The following is a 21,182-nucleotide window of genomic DNA, read 5'->3' as shown; positions in this document are numbered from 1 at the left end:
CAATGTCACAGTTAGAACCCCTCAAGGCCTGCTATCATGACTTCAGTTTGACCTTCTCAAATTTCAACAGTCTAGCTCAAATCAGGATGACTTTGAGGATCTTTGGCTTCAGGGATGCTTTATTCACCTTTTATAATACTCGTTAGTTAATTTGGGCTTTGGCAATTTCTGCAGAATATACATTTCATTGCTTCCCTGTAAATGAAGAGGCAACCCATGAGGCTGTTAAACAAATTCTATTCAGTAGCTGGAAAAGTGAATTTCCTGTGGAATGACAGGAATTACATAGAAGCAAGCAATTTTATTTTCCTCAAATGTAGCAATAATTTTAATCTGTACATACATAAAACAAACAGTGCAATTATAAAACCTTGAAGGTGACATGCATATTTTAAGGTGCAGTTGGGATGGGGATCGAGGATGTTAGCATCTCCAATTTTCCTTACCACTTTTTTTTCTAGTTCCTTATGCAAAAGCACTGAGTCAGGAAACTTCATCTGGAATGCTGAAGTTAAAGGTGAACCTTCCTGCAGTCTGCGCGTCTAAATATCACCAACAAAATGGAAATGACCTCCTAGAGCAGTTTGGTAGGGACTAGAGTAATATGGCTGGCTTTCAAGCTGGAAATGAATGAAATCAGGGATGCATTTTCTGAAAAACTAAAGGAGATAATGTTTGTAACTGAGTGTCCTATTTCTGTTTCATAGTTGCTAACCACATGAGCCCTTCCACCAATCTTTTTATTCGGTATAGTTTCTGAATAGATGCTGTTCAGTGGAGTTATTTGTAACTAGGGGTGGTGAGATGCAGAAGGAAGGACCTGGGGAAATGGCTTCTTCCTTGAAGTCTGAGTCCATGCTCCTCTTCCACTGTTCTTATGGCCTTTTCTCTGCCATGCAGGCAGAGGTAGCTGGTGCAGAATGTCAGGTGCTGTCATCATTCACAGGCCCAGGGATGCAGACAAAGGTCAGTGATGGGGGTCTACCTTTGCTTCTTCCACAATACCTTTCTCAAGCTTTCCTGGCTTTGCAGCGGAACTTCTAGAACTAGAAAGTCAGTTCACTGGGTTCTTCACTCAGAGGCCAGGATGAGATGGGATGTGGCAGAGTGACAAGACACAAAGGGAAAATATGGTACCAATTAGCCTCAGAGCAGGATAGAGAAATTTATATTTGCACTGATGAAAATTCAAATTCCCCAAGTCAATCTAAAAAATGAAGATTTCCTTTGAGTATTAATTTTTTCTCTGTACAAGTAGCCTGTGCACTTCTGTTCAGATGATCCCAGGGACACTCTAGGGCAGTATGCTCTAGATCAGCTGGAACAGCTCTTTCTGGCAGTGACATTTTGATTTGAACCCCAAAGTAAATCCATACATGGCATCAGTTATTAAAATGATGAAATATTACTAACCAAATGTAACTGCAATTCAATCAATGTTATATTTCACACACAAATTTAGAAAAATCAAGAGTATAATAAAAGCATAAAATTAAACAGAAAGAAATCAATTTCTACAAGAAATCAAATATATTTACAATGAGATTTAAAGGGAAAAATAAGCTACTTGGATCATAAATTTAATTTTATTTTAAATAACTTTAGCCTACCTCAGCTGTTAATACAATAAAAGCAGAAAAAACAGGCTGCCTTTTATTTTTCCAGATTTAATCAGAATATTGTATCTACAATAATTGACAGAACTCACTTCTTGTCCTTCACCCATCTCATCAAAAATTATTGCATTTTCCCCCAAACTGTATTTTTTGGATTCCTCTGTGAATATACTCATTTTGCCCTCTTTCCTGGAGGCATCTTGGTTTAAATCCATCTTTAAAAAAAGGAGAAGGGGTACATATGTGGAGGCAAAATATTCTCTTGAAGCCAACAGATACAGAGTTGCTAGAGAAGCTGATTGTACACACAAGCTGCCTGGGATTGGGATGGGGAGGGCTGCTGATTTCGAGACACGTGACAGCCTTTGGTGGACGGGCACAGGCAAAGCCCCACGGGCCCTTCTTCCTGGGCAGGGCTGGGACTGAGCGGCGGAGGCGGAGCTTCATCTTCTTGGAACTTGTCGTTTTGGTTCTCCTCCAAAAGCCTTCCTCCAGATAAGAAGCCAATGACTGATTACAAAAATAAGAATAATTAAATTTGGCTCAAGAAATAGATTGTCCAACTGTTCTGCCTTGGTATTTTTTCAATATCTAAGGCCTTTACAAAGAAAGAAACAAAAACATCTTTCAATCTCCCGACAAAAGCAAACTCCTTTTTTTTTTTTTTTTTTTTTTTTTTTGCTCCAAATGCTACGACCTGAAGAATGGCTGCAGATTGAGATATCAAAAATCTCAGAAAAATATATAATATATTTGTATATCTCTGTATGTCTATTATTTAAATTTCACATTCCTTTAAAAGTGGTTATTCAGTCAGTAGCTGCTGAAGGAGGCTCTTCTGCTGGGCCTGGGGGGTCTGTGGTCCTGACGTGGGCTTTTGAGTTCCCAGTGGACCAGGCTGGTTCAGGTAAGGGTCCCCGCCTACCAGATTCACTGTACACTGGACGTCAGCAAACACCTGAACCTGTTGCACCTGCTGGAACACAAATAAAAGATGTGTTTAGACAGAAGGGTCTGCCCCCCCGGCTTATGAGTGGGTACTACTTGAAGTGGAAACTCACTAGAGCATTCCTCTAGTCTGTAGTCACCACAGAGAAGAACTCTTCTGTCTTCTTGTCCTACAAAAAGAAAATCGCTGCACTCATTTTGCTCAGGGTTCTGGAAAGTTCACACTTTAAAAATAAAATCAAAATTGGAATGGTCACGCCTCCTATAGGGTTGCCATCAATACTGAAAGTGAGTATCGTTGCTAATGTTGCCAAGATTGGGAGAAGCCCAGTTTCAGAGTCTGGGTATCCAGTGATAGGTTTTAAAAAATATGTGATATTTAGAAAACTGGTTTAAAACCATTCTATGGATGATTTCAGTAGAATAAAAAATCTTTATGATGTCACTGAAAAATTAAGGGCTTTCAACCAGTATTAGCAAAACAAAACCACAACTCAACAGGACATCAGCATCTAAGGTTAATGTCCAAAGATTTTTTAGTATTTAAATATACTATTACACAGCTCTTTCACATATTGGCTTTAGAATAACAGCAAATTATCATTAGAACAATTTTATATTTGACTTTTTTCCCGACAGACAATCCATTTAAACACATGAGCTAAAAATAACAGTACGTCTACTAGCCTTGAGAACAGTGTGAATTTTCCCCTCACTACTTTCAGTAACAATACACTTATTCCTTAAAAATGTCTAAAGTTGCACAGTTCTAGCATATTCTATTGGGAAAACAAAGCCAGAAGTTAGTCTTTACCAACCAGCCTTATTAAAAAGTTGTTCGTAGAACTGATTAAGGCTAATACCACACTTGTGAATGTTCCAGACCAGGAACGGAGATGCCTTCTAAGGCATCTAAGTGTCTCAAACTTTTTGATAAACTTGTGTCTCCTTTTTGATAGGTCATAAAGTAGTTTAGATTAGTGGTGTATTTTTTTTGGTCATTTATCACTAATTCATGCCAATTACACTCAGCTTTTTTGAAAACTTTTCTATCCTAATTGAATAAAAGCTGTTTTCCATCAACCTTCATTAGCCAAATGTCAAATGTTGTATGCATCAAATTTGGACATCAGTCTGTCCCCTGGTCTCTTAATCCATTTACAGCTCCACTTTCCTCCCTCTCAGATGAGGCAGACAGCCCCCAAGCTGAGCTTTCCTAGTGCCTAAGGAATCAAATCTCTAGTTAGACTTGCACTGCTTTTCTCTCCTTCTCTTCCCCTTTCCCTAGTTTCCCAAATGTGGCTTCTAGTCCCTATATGCTCCCATTTGTTACTGCCTCCTCTGGGCTCTTTCTCCTGTGTCTATAACACACCAACGCACCCAGTCTGCTCTCCAGCTGCCTCTGTGCCCTCGCCCTGCCTTTGTGGTCTGTAACGTCTCATTCTGACTCTTTCCTTCTAGAGCTTCACCAGGCCTTCCTCTCTTCCTAGGTCAGCGATCCCCCTGCCAGCCCTCTTCCCGCTCCTCTGTTCTCTGGGTTCTCTTCCTGTTCTCTCCTGTCTTACCTCCTCCTGCCATCCCTGTTCCCACTCCTCTGTTCTTTGGGTTCTCTTCTTGTTCTCTCCTGCCTTACCTCCTCCCCATTCTATCCCAGTTCTGAAGTACAGCTAGTCCCATTACTCCCCTAGTCCTCTTCTCCTCATCTTTTTCTTCTCCCTTTCTGTACATCTGTCTTTATATTTCTGTCTAACTCACTCCCCAGCTGCTGTCTGGTAAATACACAAACACTGGAGCAAGTAGAGATTTCATGATTGGCCACAACAGAAAGAAAATTCTACCACTGAAACTTCACATGACCACAAACTATAGTTCTTTTTTAGGCATTGATTTTAAAAAAAGTCAACAGATAAAATTTCATGTTTATGTTTCTACATATGAAACACTGGGGTAGAGCATAAGGTGTTTTTGTACCCAAATTCTTAAAAAGTTCTTGATAAAGGCATGATGAAACAAACTAGAAAGTTCTGCTTCTTTAAAAATACAACTTTTAAAAAGATAGTCTAGGGTGGGCATGGAGGCTCATGTCTCTAATTCTAGCACTTTGGGAGGCTGAGGCAGGAGGATCACTTGAGGCCAGCAGTTTGAGAACAGCCTGGGCAACATAGTGAGAACCACCTCTACAAAAAATAAAAAAAAATTAGCTGGGCGTGGTAGTGTGTGCCTGTAGTCCCAGCTGCTGAGGAGGCTGAGGTGGGGGATCACTTGAGCCTGGGAGATTGGGGCTGCGGTGAGCTGTGAAGGGGCCACTGCACTCTAGCCTGGGCAACAGAGCAAGACCTTGTCTCAAATAAATTAAAAAAGTGTATTGGCTGGGCACGGTGGCTCACGCCTGTAATCCCAGCAGTCTGGGAGGCCGAGGGGGGAGGATCACCTGAGGTCAGGTGTTCAAGACCAGCCTGACCAACATGGTGAAACCCCGTCTCTACTAAAAATATACAAAAATTAGCTGGGTGTGGTGGCAGACGCCTGTAATTCTAGCTACTTGGGAGGCTGAGGCTGGAGAATCACTTGAACCTGGGAGGTGGAGGTTGCAGTGAGCTGAGATCGCGCCACTGCATTCCAGCCTGGGCAACGACAAAGCGAGACTCCATCCCAAAAAAAAAAAAAAAGTGTATTATTGAAATTAGAGAAAACTGAAAAGACGAAACAAACTCTAAAACCCATTTCAGCCACTTTAAACTATTGCTTAAAAGGGGGTACTTAGACCAGTCCACAAAGGACTTCTTAATATTGTCACGACTTCTCAGATAGGCAAAGTGTGACACAAAAGAAACTTCAGTTCTTCCAGGTGAGAAGACTGATGTGAAAGCTGAGATGAGTCCTAACCTCTGAAGATTTTCTGGTATAATTTTTACTTCAGTTCAAATACTGTTTCAGGGCAGGACTCTGGAACTTTAAAACATGGTCATTTGGGTGTAACTAATTTGTCAAGCTGCCCAGTAATGTCTCTGTGGGTTTGAGGCTTTCAAAAATACCTGGTGAATGAAGACTCTTCATTCCTCGATCTTTTTTTTTGTGAGACGTAGTCTCGCTCTGTTGCCCAGGCTGGAGTGCAGTGGCACAATTTAGGCTCACTTCTAGCTCCACCTCCTGGGTTCACGCCATTCTCCTGCCTCAGCCTCCAAGTAGCTGGGACTACAGGCACCAGCCATCACACCTGGCTAATTTTTTTTTATATTTTTAGTAGAGACGGGGCCTCACCGTGTTAGCCAGGGTGGTCTCGATCTCCTGACCTCGTGATCTGCCTGCCTCGGCCTCCCAAAGTGTGCTAGGATTACAGGCGTGAGCCACCGCACCCAGCTCCCAGATCTTTTTTTGAGACGGAGTCTGGCTCTGTCTCCCAGGCTGGAGTGCAGTGGCCGGATCTCAGCTCACTGCAAGCTCTGCCTCCCGGGTTTACACCATTCTCCTGCTTCAGCCTCCCGAGTAGCTGGGACTACAGGCGCCCGCCACCTCGCCCGGCTAGTTTTTTGTATTTTTAGTAGAGACGGGGTTTCACCGTGTTAGCCAGGATGGTCTCGATCTCCTGACCTCGTGATCCACCCATCTCGGCCTCCCAAAGTGCTGGGATTACAGGCTTGAGCCACCGCGCCCTGCCGCTCCCAGATCTTAAAATGCCTTCTCTCTTTTCTTTTTCTTTTTTTTTTTTTGAGTCGAAGTCTCCCTCTGTCACCCAGGCTGGAGTGCAGTGGTGTGATCTTGGCTCACTGCTCTGCCTGCTGGGTTCAAGCGATTCTCCTGCCTCAACTTCCTGAATAGCTGGGACTGCAGGTGACCACCACCAAGCCTGGCTAATTTTTGTGTTTTTAGACAGGGTTTCTCCATGTTGGCCAGGCTGGTCTCAAACTCCTGACCTCAAATGATTTGCCTGCCTCAGCCTTCCAAAGTGCTGGGATTACAGGTGTGAGCCACCGCACCTGGCCAAAATGCCTTCTCTTTACCTTGAGAGGACTCAGGTCCTATTTCCTAATGCTTAGACTGTGAACCCAGTCTTCTAATCTTTGTCCTTCTCAACTGGCCAATACATCTTCCTTCACCTTCTTCCCAAGATGAAGTCTACGCTAGGACTTCTATCAATGTTCCCTTTCAGGGATGACTCTTCTGTCCATAGGGTTGAATCCAAATCCCTTAGTTTAGCATTCAAGGCCTCTAGAAATTTGCCCCAAGCCACTTTACCAATTTTAATTCCTGTGAATAGCTATGATAAACCCTTTACCTTCAGTTGATTTGGTTTCCCAGGACTATGCTAAGATATTACTATTTCCCTGTTTCTGTGGCCTCTACTTCCAGTTCCTTCTACTTCTCAATCTACCTCTGCACCAGTCTCCAACAACTACCATACCCTTTTCCTTCTTTTTGCCTTGGTAACTGTCCTTCAAGGCTCAGTTCAGCTCTATCTCTTGCAAAAATGCTCTTCTGACCATCTCAGCAATTTCTCCTTTCTTTGAATGCTTATGCTTCATTACTTGTAACAAATTTAATAATTTGCCTTCTTTGATTAAGTGACAGTTTATGTGCCTATGTTGATGTGTTTTATCTTTCAGCAGTCCCTAACTGGTATGGCAGAAACAGTGTGGACTCTGGTGGTAGAAAGACCTGGGTTTGAACCTCAGCTCTTCCTCTTTCTAGCACTGTGAATGGTACATGTAGTTAAACCTCTTCATGTTCAGTTTCTTCATCTGTGAAGAAAAGGAATACTACCTCGTTCATACGGTTACAGTGAGGCTTAAATGAGATAATGCATACAGTGCATAGCACAGTGCCTGGCAAACCACAAGCATTTCACAAATGAAGTTTCCTTTCCTCACTTCTCCCCACAGTTCACCTAATGCTGATGGAACATATATTATGTGTTTTCCTATTGCCATCTGTGGCATAATCCCTGTGTTAAAAATGTTTATTAAGACACTAAAGTTTGGCCTGGTGTGGTGGATCACCTTAGGTCAGGAGTTCGAGACCAGCCTGGTCAAAATGGTGAAAACCCGTCTCTACCGAAAATACAAAAAATTAGCCGGGCATGGTGGCGGGTGCCTATAATTCCAGCTACTTGGGAGGCTGAGGCAGGAGAATCAATTGAACCCAGTGGGCGGAGGTTGCGGTGAGCCAACATCATGCCACTTCACTCCAGCCTGGGCAAAAGAGCAAAACTCCGTCTCAAAAAAAAAAAAAAAAAAAAAAAGAGAGGGACTACAGTTCAACCAAAGTTACAAAAGTGAATTAAGCCCTTCCTTCAAAATTTCTAAATTAGGTTAATATAGGAAAGTGGCCACCCTTGCTGTTTATGCTGTTTTGAAACATACTTCTTAGGAGGTGAAGTATACAGCAGGCACTCTGTTTTGTCTGAATTTACTGAGATCTTCTGAGGTACTCTGATTACAGATGAGTTTTTAGCACTGTGCTTATTTACAAAATAACAATTAGTGGCCATAATTTATGATCACTTTATCCTAAGCACTGAGTTAAACCATCTGAACTGATCTCATTGAATCCTCTCAACAATCCTATAAGCAGATGTCATGTTAGTTCTGCGGTTATACAGCAGCTCAGTAAAGCTCCATAACATGCCCAGGACGACACAGCTAAGAAGAGCAGAGCCAGGACTCACATCCAGGTCTGACTCCCAAGGTCAGGCTCTTAATGATGCTACACAATCCTCTGTGTATCTAGAGTACATTTGACAGCTCTGGGCTTAGAATTTCCTTACTGACCTGGGTTCCATCTGCTTCTGTTTTGAGAAGGTCAGTGGATGAAAGCTGGTTGCAGTAGAGGCCTGTGTGTCTCAGTGCGGGATCATTTATCTATTAAAGATAAATACAAGATCAAATTACAAGCTAGTTGTTTAAGCTGAAAACCAAATTCTTCAATGAAAAACAATCTCACTGACAGAAAAGTAATAGCAGCACAGCAAAAATGAAAAGCTTAGCAATTAACTGTGTTGTTACAAGTCAGGATAGTAGTTCCCCATGTCGGGGTGGAGGGTGTGTAAGGGACACAAGGAGAACCTCTGGAGTACTGATGACATTCTGTTTCTTGATCTGAGTGGTACTCAGATGTGTTCACTTTGTGAAAATCCACTGAGTTGTACACTTTTCTCTACATTCTTATATATGATACTTTAATAAAAAGTTAATTCACACATATATATGTTAATTAGTGATAGACTCATACTTTGGTCAAGATTTAGTAACAGGGATCAGACCTATCCTCCTGCCTCAATCAGCTAAAAAAACAGACAAAATATGTGAAACAAAGGCACTTAAGACATTAGACAAAGGCAATGAAGGATCAGCAGTCCCTACTGTGGCAACTGCCCAGCCTATTGCCGGGAGCGTACTTCCGGCTGTACCATGGAGAAAGGGAACCCAGGCAGTGCCTGGCAGGCTCCCTGAGTTAAGGGGACGCAGCTATAATCCTCGGAGCAGAATATCAGAGAGGGTTCTGGAATAGATCTGCAGTGGCTCTCAAGTCTGTAGCTCAGTACTAATCAGCTTATAGAGGCAGGGGAAAGAATCACCTGAATAGATGACACGGAACAATTCCCAAAGTCCCCACAGGGCTGGGAATAGGCCCTGATTTCACCCCCCAGAGTGGAAAACATGATAATTCATGTAGTATCATGTAGCATATTAGAATAGTTTTACCTTGGTGGTAAGGTTAAAATTAGTCCTAGAAAAAATACTGCTTTGGTCACAGTAAACAAAAAAGCAAGGATCAAACTTTCCAAGTAATCTAACCATTTCCTAGAACAAAGCTCAAGAGTATTTGTAGGAATATAAACAAGGTAAAATTCATGTCTGGCATCCAATAAAAAATTACCAGGCATGCAAAGAAGCAGAAAAATATGATGCATAATGAAAAGGAAAGTCAACTGAAATCAATTCAAAAATGATGCTGATAATAGAACTGATAGGTGAGAAATATCAGGACATTTATTGTAACAACCATATTCCATTTGTTTAAGAAACAAGAGGAAAGACTGTACAGATATGAAAAATATGTTGGAGATATGGAAGATATAAAAAGGATCCAAATATGACTGCTAAATATGAAAACTGCTGTGTCTGAGATGAAAAATACACTGGATAAACAGATTAGATATTGCAAAAGAAAAAATTAGTGGACCTGAAGCTACAGTAATATAAATGTTCTAAAATCAAAGAAAAAATAACTGAACCTCATCCCACTGCCCCAAAGCCCCCCAAACCTAGAGAATCAGTGAATGTGAGACAATTTCAAGTGTCCTATTATACACGCAGTTGAAGTCTCTGAAGGAGAGGAGTGAGGATGGTGACAAAAATTATTTGAAGAAATAATGATCAATATTTTCCAAAATTTGGCTGGGTGTGGTGGCTCACGCCTATAATCCCAGCACTTTGGGAGGCTGAGATGGGTGGATCATCTGGGGTCAGGGGTTTGAGACCAGTCTGGCCAACATGGCAAAGTCCCATCTCTACTAAAAATATAAAAATTAGCTGGGTGTGGTGGCGCACCCCTGTAGTCCCAGCTACTCAGAACGGTAAGGCAGGAGAACTGCTTGAACCCAGGAGGTGGAGGTTGTAGTGAGTGGAGACTGCGCCACTGGACTCCAACCTGGGCAATGGAGTGAGACTCTGTCTCAAAAAAAACCACAAAAAACCAAAAAATGACAAGAAAAATTTTTTTCCAAAATTTAATGAAATTATATGTTCATGAATCAAGAGGCTCAATTAACCCCAAGAATAAGAAATATGAACAAAATACACCAAAACATATCATAATCAAATTACTTAGAACCAGGGGGGGAGAGAAAAATCTTAAAATCAGCTAGAGAGGGAAAAACATCAATCATATATGGAAGAACAAAGATAAAATGATAGCAGATTGTCTCCTCAGCAATACTGTAGTGGAGCAACATCTTTAAAATACTGAAAGCTGAAACTGCCAAGCTAGAGTTTAGGGGAAAGAACATTCAAAGATGAAGGTGAAAGACTTTTCAGACATAGAAAAGCTCATTAGCTGCAGGCCTGCACTATAAAAATGGTAAAGCAAGGCCAGGTGCGGTGGCTCACACCTGTAATCCTAGCACTTTGGGAGGCCGAGGCAGGCAGAACATGATGTCAGGAGATTGAGACCATCCTGGCTAACACAGTGAAACCCCATCTCTACTAAAAATACACACAAAAAAATTAGCCAGGCGTGATGGTGGGCACCTGTAGTCCCAGTTACTTGGGAGACTGAGGCAGGAGAATCGGTTAAACCTGGGAGGTGGAGGTTGCACTGAGCTGAGATCACGCCCCTGTACTCCAGCCTGGGCTAAAGAGCGAGACTCCATCTCAAAAAAAAAAAAAAAAGTTAAAGCAAGACTCACAGGCAGAAGGAAAATAATACCAAATGGAAATTTAGAACTACAAAAAGGAACGCAGAAAATTGAAAGTGGTGACTATGTGGGTAAATATAAAAAAAAAGGTTTTATTTAAATTTTCTTTTTTTTTTTTTTTTGAGACGGAGTCTCGCTCTGTCGCCCAGGCTGGAGTGCAGTGGCCGGATCTCAGCTCACTGCAAGCTCCGCCTCCCGGGTTTACGCCATTCTCTCGCCTCAGCCTCCCGAGTAGCTGGGACTACAGGCGCCCGCCATCTCGCCCGGCTAATTTTTTTTTTGTATTTTTTTAGTAGAGACGGGGTTTCACCGTGTTAGCCAGGATGGTCTCGATCTCCTGACCTCGTGATCCGCCCGTCTCGGCCTCCCAAAGTGCTGGGATTACAGGCTTGAGCCACCGCGCCCGGCCTAAATTTTCTTTAGTCAATTGTAGTTTATAATTAATTTATAAATTTATAAGTAGAATTTATAAATTTATAATTTATAATTGACTAAAGAAAAAATAATAAACTGCAGGGAATAGAACATATATAGATATAATATGTATGACGACAGTAGCACAGGAGGGACAAAATAGAAATAAACTGTAATGAGGTGCTATACATTATATACCCCTCTATACATTTTATTATACCTCTATACATACATATATTACATCACCTCATGTATAAAGGTGTATATTATATCACTTGAAGACAAAAAGGGTAATCAGTATTTATATATTCTTATGATTTGCTATAAATGATGGCTGCATGGTAATAGCCTACTTACTATGGCGTACTATGTGGTTACCGACACAAATAACGAGAATAGCAACTATAGGGAGTTATTCCAATAATCTTAAATATCGTTTTGAATTTAGTCATTCTTGAATTTAGTCATTCTGTAAGAGGCTCCAGGATAAATTCCACACACTTAGATGGCATGCAACATATCCAAAAAGCTTACCACATTACTTCTCTAAATATAACATAAATATCCCCTTAACATTAATTAGGCTTTCAACCCCTATCCTGCCTAGGTCATGCTGTGATAACCAATTTTGAATGTTTTTTTTCTATTCTGTTTAGGCAACTTTTTCATAATGGCTTTTTTGACCAGGCCTTTTTTCTTTTAAACTCTCAGTAGTCAACTGTGCATACACTCCTCATCTGACAGAAACACGTATGGCCCATCTCTTAACACACTTGTTTTGTCCTATGATTAAAATGATCCTTTGTTCATGCTGTGTCTTCTCCAACTTGTACATATGCATGTCCCACAAGGCTATCTTTGTACACAGTAAGTACTGAATAAATGCTTACTGAATTAAAAAAGGTAGAAATGAAGAAAATGTGTTCAAAATATAAAGGAGTATTCCAAGACAATATATTACATGTACTGTTTTTTTGTTTTTTGTTTTTGTTTGAGACAGAGTCTTGCTCTGTTGCCCAGGCTGGAGTGCAGTGGCACAATCTCAGCCCACTGCAATCTCTGCCTCCCGGCTTCAAGCAATTCTCATGCCTCAGCCTCCCGAGTAGCTGGGATTACAGGTGCATGCCACCATGCACAGCTAATTTTTGTATTTTTTTTTTTAGTAGAGATGGGGTTCACCATGTTGGCCAGGCTGGTCTCGAACTCCTGACCTTGTGATCCATCTGCCTTGGCCTCCCAAAGTGCTGGGATTATAGGCGTGAGCCACTACGTCCAGCCATGTACTGTTTAATAAATCTGAAAAACTAAAAATCTCATGAAACTAAAATCTTATTTATAAAGTCTGTCAAGGCCCAGGAGTAGTGGCTCACATCTGTAATCCCAGCACTTTGGGAGGTTGGGATAGGAGGATCACGTGAGCCCAGGAGTTCAAGACCAGCCTGGGCAACATAGTGAGACCTTGTTTCTGCAAATAGTAAAAAAGTTAATTGGGCAGGGTGGCATGTGCTTGCAGTCCCAGCTACTTAGGAGTCTGAGGTAGGAGGATCCCTTGAGTCTGGGCAGTCAAGACTGCAGTGAGCTGTAATTGAACCACTGTACTCCAGCTTGGGTGACAAAGTGAGACCCCATCTCAGAAAAAAAAAAAAAAAGTCTGTCAAAAATTTTCATTGTATATCTTTTTTTTTTTTTTTTTTTTTTGAGACGGAGTCTTGCTCTGCCACCCAGGCTGGAGTGCAGTGGCCGGCTCTCAGCTCACTGCAAGCTCCGCCTCCCGGGTTCACACCATTCTCCTGTCTCAGCCTCCCGAGTAGCTGGGACTACAGGCGCCCGCCTCGTCGCCCGGCTAGTTTTTTGTATTTTTTAGTAGAGACGGGGTTTCACCGTATTAGCCAGGATGGTCTCGATCTCCTGACCTCGTGATCCGCCCGTCTCGGCCTCCCAAAGTGCTGGGATTACAGGCTTGAGCCACCGCGCCCGGCCTCATTGTATATCTTAAGAGCCAGTAATTATTAAAAGTTAGTGGGAAAGAATAAATAAAGAAGTGTGGCTGTTTCTGATGAGTAACTGTCAACATACCTGATTTTCCTCAGAATAATGAACTGTGATGTAGTGTGGCAAGTGTGCCAGCTGTGCCACTTACCTGCTCAGGGCACACAGTGTTCATTCCTGGCATCTGCAAAGAGCTCATCTGCATCTGGGCCATCATTGGGTTCATGTTCTGAACATTCGTATTTCCACCTGCCATGGAAACGGTGATGCTCATGTTGTTGTATACTCCTGGCTGTGCAGGTGTGGGCTGGTTCTGGACAGCTTGACTGAACACACTGTAAACTCAAAAACAATCCAGATTACATCCACTGATCATGAACAAGGGATAATGTGACTAGATCCTGTTTCCAAATAAAATACGTTACATCCTTAAATTGCAAGTATGACTGTATCTTCTTAAAATATATAAAAATTAATATAATTCAGATACATTCTGAAGTCTACAAAAGGGATTAAATAACTGAAAAGAACTCATTTTAAGTAACAATTATCTGGCACAATATCAGAGATGATAGGCTACAATCATGTAAAGAATTAAGAAAGGAAGTTTTCCATGTAAGTAAATCTTCTAGGTAACTGACATTTACCTATCTAAACAAAGAATGTCCTATTTGAGCAAAGTGTGTGGCATATATATATATATGGATCTTCAACAAATGTTCACTGAATGAATTAACACAGGAATGAATGATTCAAAGACAGTATCCTTATATTGTATTTGCTTGTATAGCCTCTTAGACTTTAATACTTCAGGGGAATGATGGTATCTTGTTCCACTTATTTCTTGTCTCTATTAACATGTGACATATAGCAGGCACTCAGTAAATACCTGATGAATAAATGAAGTATGGCATGGGTTATTATTTGGTGCTGTCAAATGGTGCAGTTCAGATTGTTTCCTATTAATTGGTTTTATTGTATCTGTGCCAGTGAAGTGGCATAAATTTTTTGAAGTGTAGCGCAGAGATCATCTACAGGAGAATACTTTGGGACTCACTGACAATCGAGACTCCCAGGTTTTACTCAAGCCCTGGTGAATCACATTTTCCAGGGGTGGGTATAGAAAGATCCATCTTTAACTGCTCAGGCACACCAAAATTTGAGAGCCTTTATTCAATATCCTAGCTTGTTGTCACTTCTCAATGTTTTAGCCTGTGGTCACTTTCAATATGCTACAAATTAAGAGGAAACCAGATGTATATACCCAAATGTTTTTAGGTGGCAAATTCAATCCTTTTAAAGACTTCCAAGGTCTTACCAGGCCTGAATATAGCTTCATGTCTTTTCTAGGAAACAAAATACATAAGCACTTATGTTTTTCAGAGAGCCTGTTTTATTGACTTCTTCACGGCCAAGTTCTGGACTGTTGTTATGCCAAAGATCTCAACTGTAAAATCAGTCTCTATTAGGAGGTAGAATAGTAAGCAATAAACTCCACGTAAATTCAACTTGACACTTTGTATTTGAACCCTGAAAATTTTCAGTGATACAGATATACAAATCTAAAGGATAATGATATTAATTCTGTCTTTCCTAAGTTCTATAAACACCAAATATTTTATGATTATATATTAATTGTTAACAATAAACTGCTGGTAAAATTCCACCTATTTTAATGTTAATTCTATAGAATTTGATTTTAAAAATAATTTTCCCCATCAATAGTTTATCTATTCCTTGCCAGCTCTTAGTGTTAAGAAGGATATACTGACATTTACAGTTTCTAGTAGACTAAGATAATCATACTGCATTGACAGGCCAAGAAACAGCCTATTTATCATGTCTGAAGAAAAGTACAGAATTTTCCCCCATGTAATTATAAAACACAGATGCCCACAGAAAATTATATGCCTAGGAAATAGTCAATAATACACCTGTGGACCATTAATGTCTGCATAGTGTGTATGCTTGTGGGGCAGTGTTCCTACAACTAAAGGTGAGAAAAAAGCCTATTAATCTATGTCTATTGCCTTTTGTTTTCAGAGACGGAGTTTTACTCTTGTTGCCCAGGCTGGAGTGCAATGGTGCAATCTTAGCTCACTGTAACCTCCGCCTCTCGGGTTCAAGCGATTCTCCTGCCTCAGCCTCCCGAGTAGCTAGGATTACAGGCATGCACCACCACACCCAGCTAATTTTGTATTTTTTTTTTTTTTTTAGTAGAGGTGGTTTTTGCCATGTTGGTCAGGCTGGTCTCAAACTCCTGACCTCAGGTGATCCACCTGCCTCGGCCTCCCAAAGTGCTGGGATTACAGGCATCAGCCACTGCACCCAGCCTCTATGCCTATTTTCTAATGAGAACATTTCTGCCTAAGACAGTACTCATTTGTCAACTGATACATAAGTCACCACTGTGGAGGAGCAAGGCTATGTAAGTTAATGCATGTGGAAGCTTCAAGGACTGCAATGATGTCATACTTATGGAAAAAAATTTAGGGCTTAATATCCTTTCAAATTAATATTTGGGACTGTATATTAGTTTAAGTTCTTTCAAATTGCTCCTGCCAATAGTTCCATTTTGGCATCTTCCATTAAGGGGAGAAGAACAAGCTCTTCTGCAGCTGCAACCACTGTCCCAGGTCCTAGAAAGACATCTGGGTTCACTGGCACCTAAAGTCCAACACTCACAGGCCCTCTTCCTCACTCTGCTTTCCTGCCTGCTTTGTAGCAGCTATCACAGTTTTCTCAGGGTAGCACTAGGTATTTGGTAGTCACTAAATGATGGGAAAAAGAGAAGGATGAATACTCTGACCCAGAGTGGGTTCCACAGATATTACACGTATTAACAAGCAGGAGAGTCCCTGGTCTAATAAGTCTGAGAAACAAAAGGTTAAACAACAGGACTTCTTATCCTTTAAAATGCTAATAAGCAATGGGATTCTCCCATCAACCAGCCTTACACAGAAGCACTACCCAGTTCCAGGACACACAGGTTTGTTTAACCATTTCTTTCTCTTGCCACCAAAGAGATAATGAAAAAGAATTACATTACACTACCTCTGAACTCTATTACATCATTCTACTTAATGGTTCTCTGACCGTTTCATGTTTTAATTCTCTCTGACCTGCCCCCTCACCAACTAGATTCTTCGTTATTTGGCAGCAGGGGTTTTCAGTGTTCCTCATGGTATCTTGTGTTGTGTGACAGAGATAGTGAGCGGTCATCGTCTCCAGGTGATATACGCTAATACACAATGCTTATGTTGACTAATAAACTTCTGCACATGAACCAAATGAACAAGTGTGAGTGTTTCAAGAGTTGATGGTAACTGTTTTCTTTCCCAAACAATCTGGAAAGTCAAAGTTTGCAAAAACTACTAAAATACAACAAAAACCTACATCCATATTTGAATCTGAATCCAAGACACTGACTTAGGGAGTATTGCACTCATTTGTTCAACAGATGTAGATGAAGGGCCTCCCTGTCCCAGAGGATGGAGACACAGAAGTAATACAAAATAAAGTTCTTGCTCTTATGATGCTCATATTCTTGATGGAGAAGAAAAATCACAAATAAATAGACTATCGCACAGTATGTCAAGTGTTAATCACTATGAAAAAAAAAAAAAAGAATGGAAAGGAGGAGCCAGGGGTAGAAAATGCTATTATTTCATAAGTGATGGCCAGGGAAGTGTAATAAGGTGACATTTAACGTCTGTTTCTAATAAAGTGACATTTAAGGAAAGACTTGAAGTGTGAGAGACAAACCATGTGGCCACTGAGGGAAGAACATTCCAGCAGAGAGATTAAAAAATGCAAACATCCTGAGTTTGCAGTGTACTTAGCACATCTGAGGAGCAGAAGGATAAAAGGAAGCCAGTGTGGCAGAGTGAGCGGTGAGAATAACAGATGGGATCAGAGAGGTATCCAGGAACAAGACGATGTGGGGTTTTACGGGCCCTATTCTGTATTTTGAGTAAGATGGGGTGCTACTGGATGAGTTGTGTGTAAAGGACTGACATACTCTGCCTCACGTTTTAAAAGCACGGCTCTGGCTACCATGTGGAGATTAAATGATGGTGCAACAAGGGTGGAAGCAGGAGAGGAAGCTACTGGAACGGCCCAGGGAAAAGATGACTGTGGCTTGCACTAAGGTGCACAAGTGGAATTGGTAAGAAGAGAGAGGTGTTAAGAAGCTGACATGATTTGCTGATGTGTTGGATGTGGGATGTGAGAAAGAGAAAGACTTTTCTTCTGGACAAGTGGCACATGGAGTTGTCATTTACTGAAATGGGAAAAAGTAACCCAGAGGAGCAGGTCTGGTGAAAATATCACGTTAGTTTTCATCATGTTAAGTTTGAGATGCCTATTAGATTTGTAAGTGGAAATAATGGTTGGGCAGCTGGATATACAGTATGGTGTTCAGGAAAGCCATCTGCACTGAAGGTTTAAATTTGGGAGTCAAATATAGAAATAGGCATTGACAATAGTAAGATGGGTGATGTAACCAAAGGAGGGAGTGGGTATGGGGAAGAGGTCCTAGAATCAACTCTGGGGCCCTCAAATGGAGGTCATGGAGATGAGAAAGATCCTCAAGGAGACTAAGTGATAGGAGGAGAGTCACTTTTCTCGAGAGAGTTGTTCTAGAAACCAAATGAAGAGCTTCAAGAAAGAATAATGCTCAAATATGTCAAATGCTACTGATGAGCATTGCTTTTGGCACTGAAGAGGACATTTAACTATCTTGACAAGGATACTTTTTTGTGGAATGATAGGAATGAAAGCCTGATTAGTTCAACAAGGAGTAGGAGTAGGGGAAGTGGATAGAGTATAATCTTTTCAGGAATTTAACTGTAAGGGGAGCAGAGAAATAGGTTATTGAGACATGTCAGCATGACTGTTTTGTTTTCCCCAAGCCATATTTCGATGCTTAGGTGGAGGTGCAAAGCAAAAGTTTAGTTGGATTTCATTAGGGAGAATTTTGCCAGGCATAAGTGCAACAGAGGGAGAGCTGGGCAAGGGAGTCAGAGTGCCTGTAAGGTAGTGATTATAATGATGGGCCACAAAATCCAGAGTGAGTTTAGGAAATTGGGATTGGAATACATTAGGAGACTAAATTCCTCTTATATTACAGGTACGGTTCCATTTCTACCTAATTTATACATGGTCTTCATTGAGACTTACACAATTCTCTAACATGAAGATTTTCTCTCACCTTTCAATGAACTTTAGAAGAATATAGTCTCGTGTTTTCAACTTTAACTGCCTTACTTATTATGTTGTCAGATCAGACAGCTTCCCTGTCATTAGAGCTAAGACACAACCAAATTAAAATTCTTATAAAACTCAAAGTGATGTGTGAAAAGTTCAGCAGCCAGGATTTGGAAAAAAAACAGACTTTAGTGAGATAATTCTAAGCAAGATGGGTAAGTCAAGGTCACTAAAAATCTAGAGCTTCAAAAAGGGGTAAGCCTTAAAAACTTTTGTTATTGTTATAAAGTCTTTAAATACACTGGGAAAAGTGAAACTTGTGTGCCCACTACTCAGCTCTACTGAATTCTGACATTTGCCATTCTTGGTTTTAGATTTATAAGATTTTAAAGTGTTCTTATAAAGAAAAACTTTTTTATTTTTTTATTTTTTATTTTTTTTGAGACGGAGTCTCGCTCTGTCGCCCAGGCTGAAGTGCAGTGGCCGGATCTCAGCTCACTGCAAGCTCTGCCTCCCGGGTTTACGCCATTCTCCTGCCTCAGCTTCCGGAGTAGCTGGGACTACAGGTGCCCGCCACCTCGCCCGGCTAGTTTTTTTGTATTTTTAGTAGAGATGGGGTTTCACCATGTTAGCCAGGATGGTCTCGATCTCCTGACCTCGTGATCCGCCCGTCTCGGCCTCCCAAAGTGCTGGGATCACAGGCTTGAGCCACCGCGCCCGGCAAGAAAAACTTTTTAAAAAGTACCCATTTCTACGTCTGTCCCAGGGAAGCTGTTACTGCTGTGAGCTCATCATATTCTGCACGTGTGCTCAGGTTAGGATGGAAAGGTTGGGGACACTAGATCTCTTTTCTATACTGTTGGCACACAAATTTGCCTTAGAAGTGACTTGATACTTCTAAGATTTAAAAATCATTTTTCTTTGCTGATAATATAAAATTTAGTTCTTTCCATTATGCAAAAGGAAGTAGCCAATAATCTTCTACTTAGCCTGTGAAAACAATCAGCCCATGAAAATATGGCTGTTCTTATGTGCTGCTTTCTGTCTCCACATATAAACAGGGAAATGTCATATAAATGTAACCATATGTGGCCTTTTGTGTCCAGCCTTCTTTCACTTTGCATAATGTTCCTGAGGTTCAATCATTGTAGCATTTATCAGTATCAGAGATTTATCACAGTATCAAGGATGCTCATATATAAAAACTGCCCCCTTACTTGTTTCCTATTGCTCCTTGCTGCCAGGCCTTCATGTCTGGTGACTGATACCCGGAGGCAGGCGGAGTTTGCTGGAGCAGAGAGCTCTGAGGAGGAGGGATTGGCATCGGCACCATGGAGCTCCCAGGGCTTAGAGATGGAGCAAAGTTGGCCTCACCTTGGGGAACCATTCCTGTAAATTGACACAAATTAATTTATGTTGATATACTATAAATTTATTAACCCCATAAATGAAAAAACCCGAAAGGATCTGTCATAATATATTTACAAATAACTTTCTTATTTGCCTTGTTTTGTGTCAGGCAACATATTTACAAATATCGTATTCAACAGAGCACGGAAAAAATTTAGTATCTTAAACTAGGGCAAGAAATCTCAGCATAAACCAATAGATAAATAAATGTAAGTCTGGAATAATGCTTTCCATTCACTAAGATGTTGATTTGTGCAGCAGGACTGTATATGATCTGTTTCTGTTCTGTTTGCTTGTATGAATTTTTAAGTGTAAAAATATGTATGAACATACATGATGAATTACTTGTGTAGTAAATTAAACTACCCCCCCCTCCCAGGATGGAGTCTTGCTCTGTCACCTAGTCTGGAGTGCAGTGGCATGATCTTGGCTCACTACAACCTCCGCCTCTTGGGTTCAAGCAATTCTCCTGCCTCAGCCTCCATAGTAGCTGGGATTACAGGCGCCTGCCATCGCGCCTGGCTAATTTTTGTATTTTCAGAGGAGATGGGGTTTCACCATGTTGGCCAGGCTGGTCTCGAACTCCTGACCTCAGGTGATCCACCTGCCTTGGCCTCCCAAAGTGTTGGGATTACAGGCATGAGCCACCACGCCCAGCCATAAATTAAACTTGAAAAGGAAAAAAATAGCTAAGAAAAAGCCATGTGTGGCCAGGTGCGGTGGCTCATGTCTGTAATCCCAGCACTTTGGGAGGCCGAGGTGGGTGGATCACCTGAGGTCAGGAATTTGAGACCAGCCTGGCCAACATGAGAAACCCTGTCACTACTAAAAATACAAAAACGCCTGTTATCTCAGCTACTTGGGAGCCTGAGGCATGAAAATGGCTTGAACCTGGGAGGCAGAAGTTGCAGTGAGACAAGATCGTGCCACTGCACACCAGCCTGGGTGATAGAGCAAGACTCTGTCAAAAAAAAAAAAAAAAAGAAAAGAAAAGAAAAGAAAGCAAAAGAAGAAGTCACGTGTGAAAATAAAAAATGAGAAAGTTTTGTTAGCCACTCTTCCCTTCCTCCTTCCCCTTTTTAAGTTTTATTCAGACATAATCTACACAACACGAAATTGATACACTGTAACTGCATAATGCAATGATTATTAGTAAATTTATAGAGTTACCACAATCCAGT

General features: G+C 41.1%; 1 protein-coding gene across 7 annotated transcripts in view; it reads right to left on the bottom strand.

Annotated features, from left to right (window-relative positions):
• Positions 1–218: 218 nt before the first annotated feature.
• Positions 219–21,182, bottom strand: part of NCOA1 (nuclear receptor coactivator 1) — a 282,993-nt gene continuing 262,029 nt past the window's right edge. For 3 of the 7 annotated variants that reach the window (XM_033176431.1, XM_033176432.1, XM_033176433.1), the window contains 4 exons: positions 19,809–19,980; positions 13,535–13,718; positions 8,333–8,422; positions 2,422–2,592 (listed from right to left, as the gene is read on the bottom strand). In XM_033176431.1, the coding sequence (XP_033032322.1) occupies positions 2,422–2,592; positions 8,333–8,422; positions 13,535–13,718; positions 19,809–19,980 (617 nt within the window). Of the gene's footprint in view, positions 2,593–2,677; positions 2,735–8,332; positions 8,423–13,534; positions 13,719–19,808; positions 19,981–21,182 lie in introns of all 7 variants that reach the window. The other 4 variants (XM_033176436.1, XM_033176437.1, XM_033176434.1 and 1 more) reach the window with 4 other exon arrangements.

Source organism: Trachypithecus francoisi, unplaced genomic scaffold (genome assembly GCF_009764315.1).
Source record: "Trachypithecus francoisi isolate TF-2019V2 unplaced genomic scaffold, Tfra_2.0 Lachesis_group17, whole genome shotgun sequence".
Lineage (NCBI taxonomy): Eukaryota > Metazoa > Chordata > Mammalia > Primates > Cercopithecidae > Trachypithecus > Trachypithecus francoisi.
Note: the sequence above shows the minus strand (reverse complement) of the source record. Positions and strands in the feature narration are given on the sequence as shown.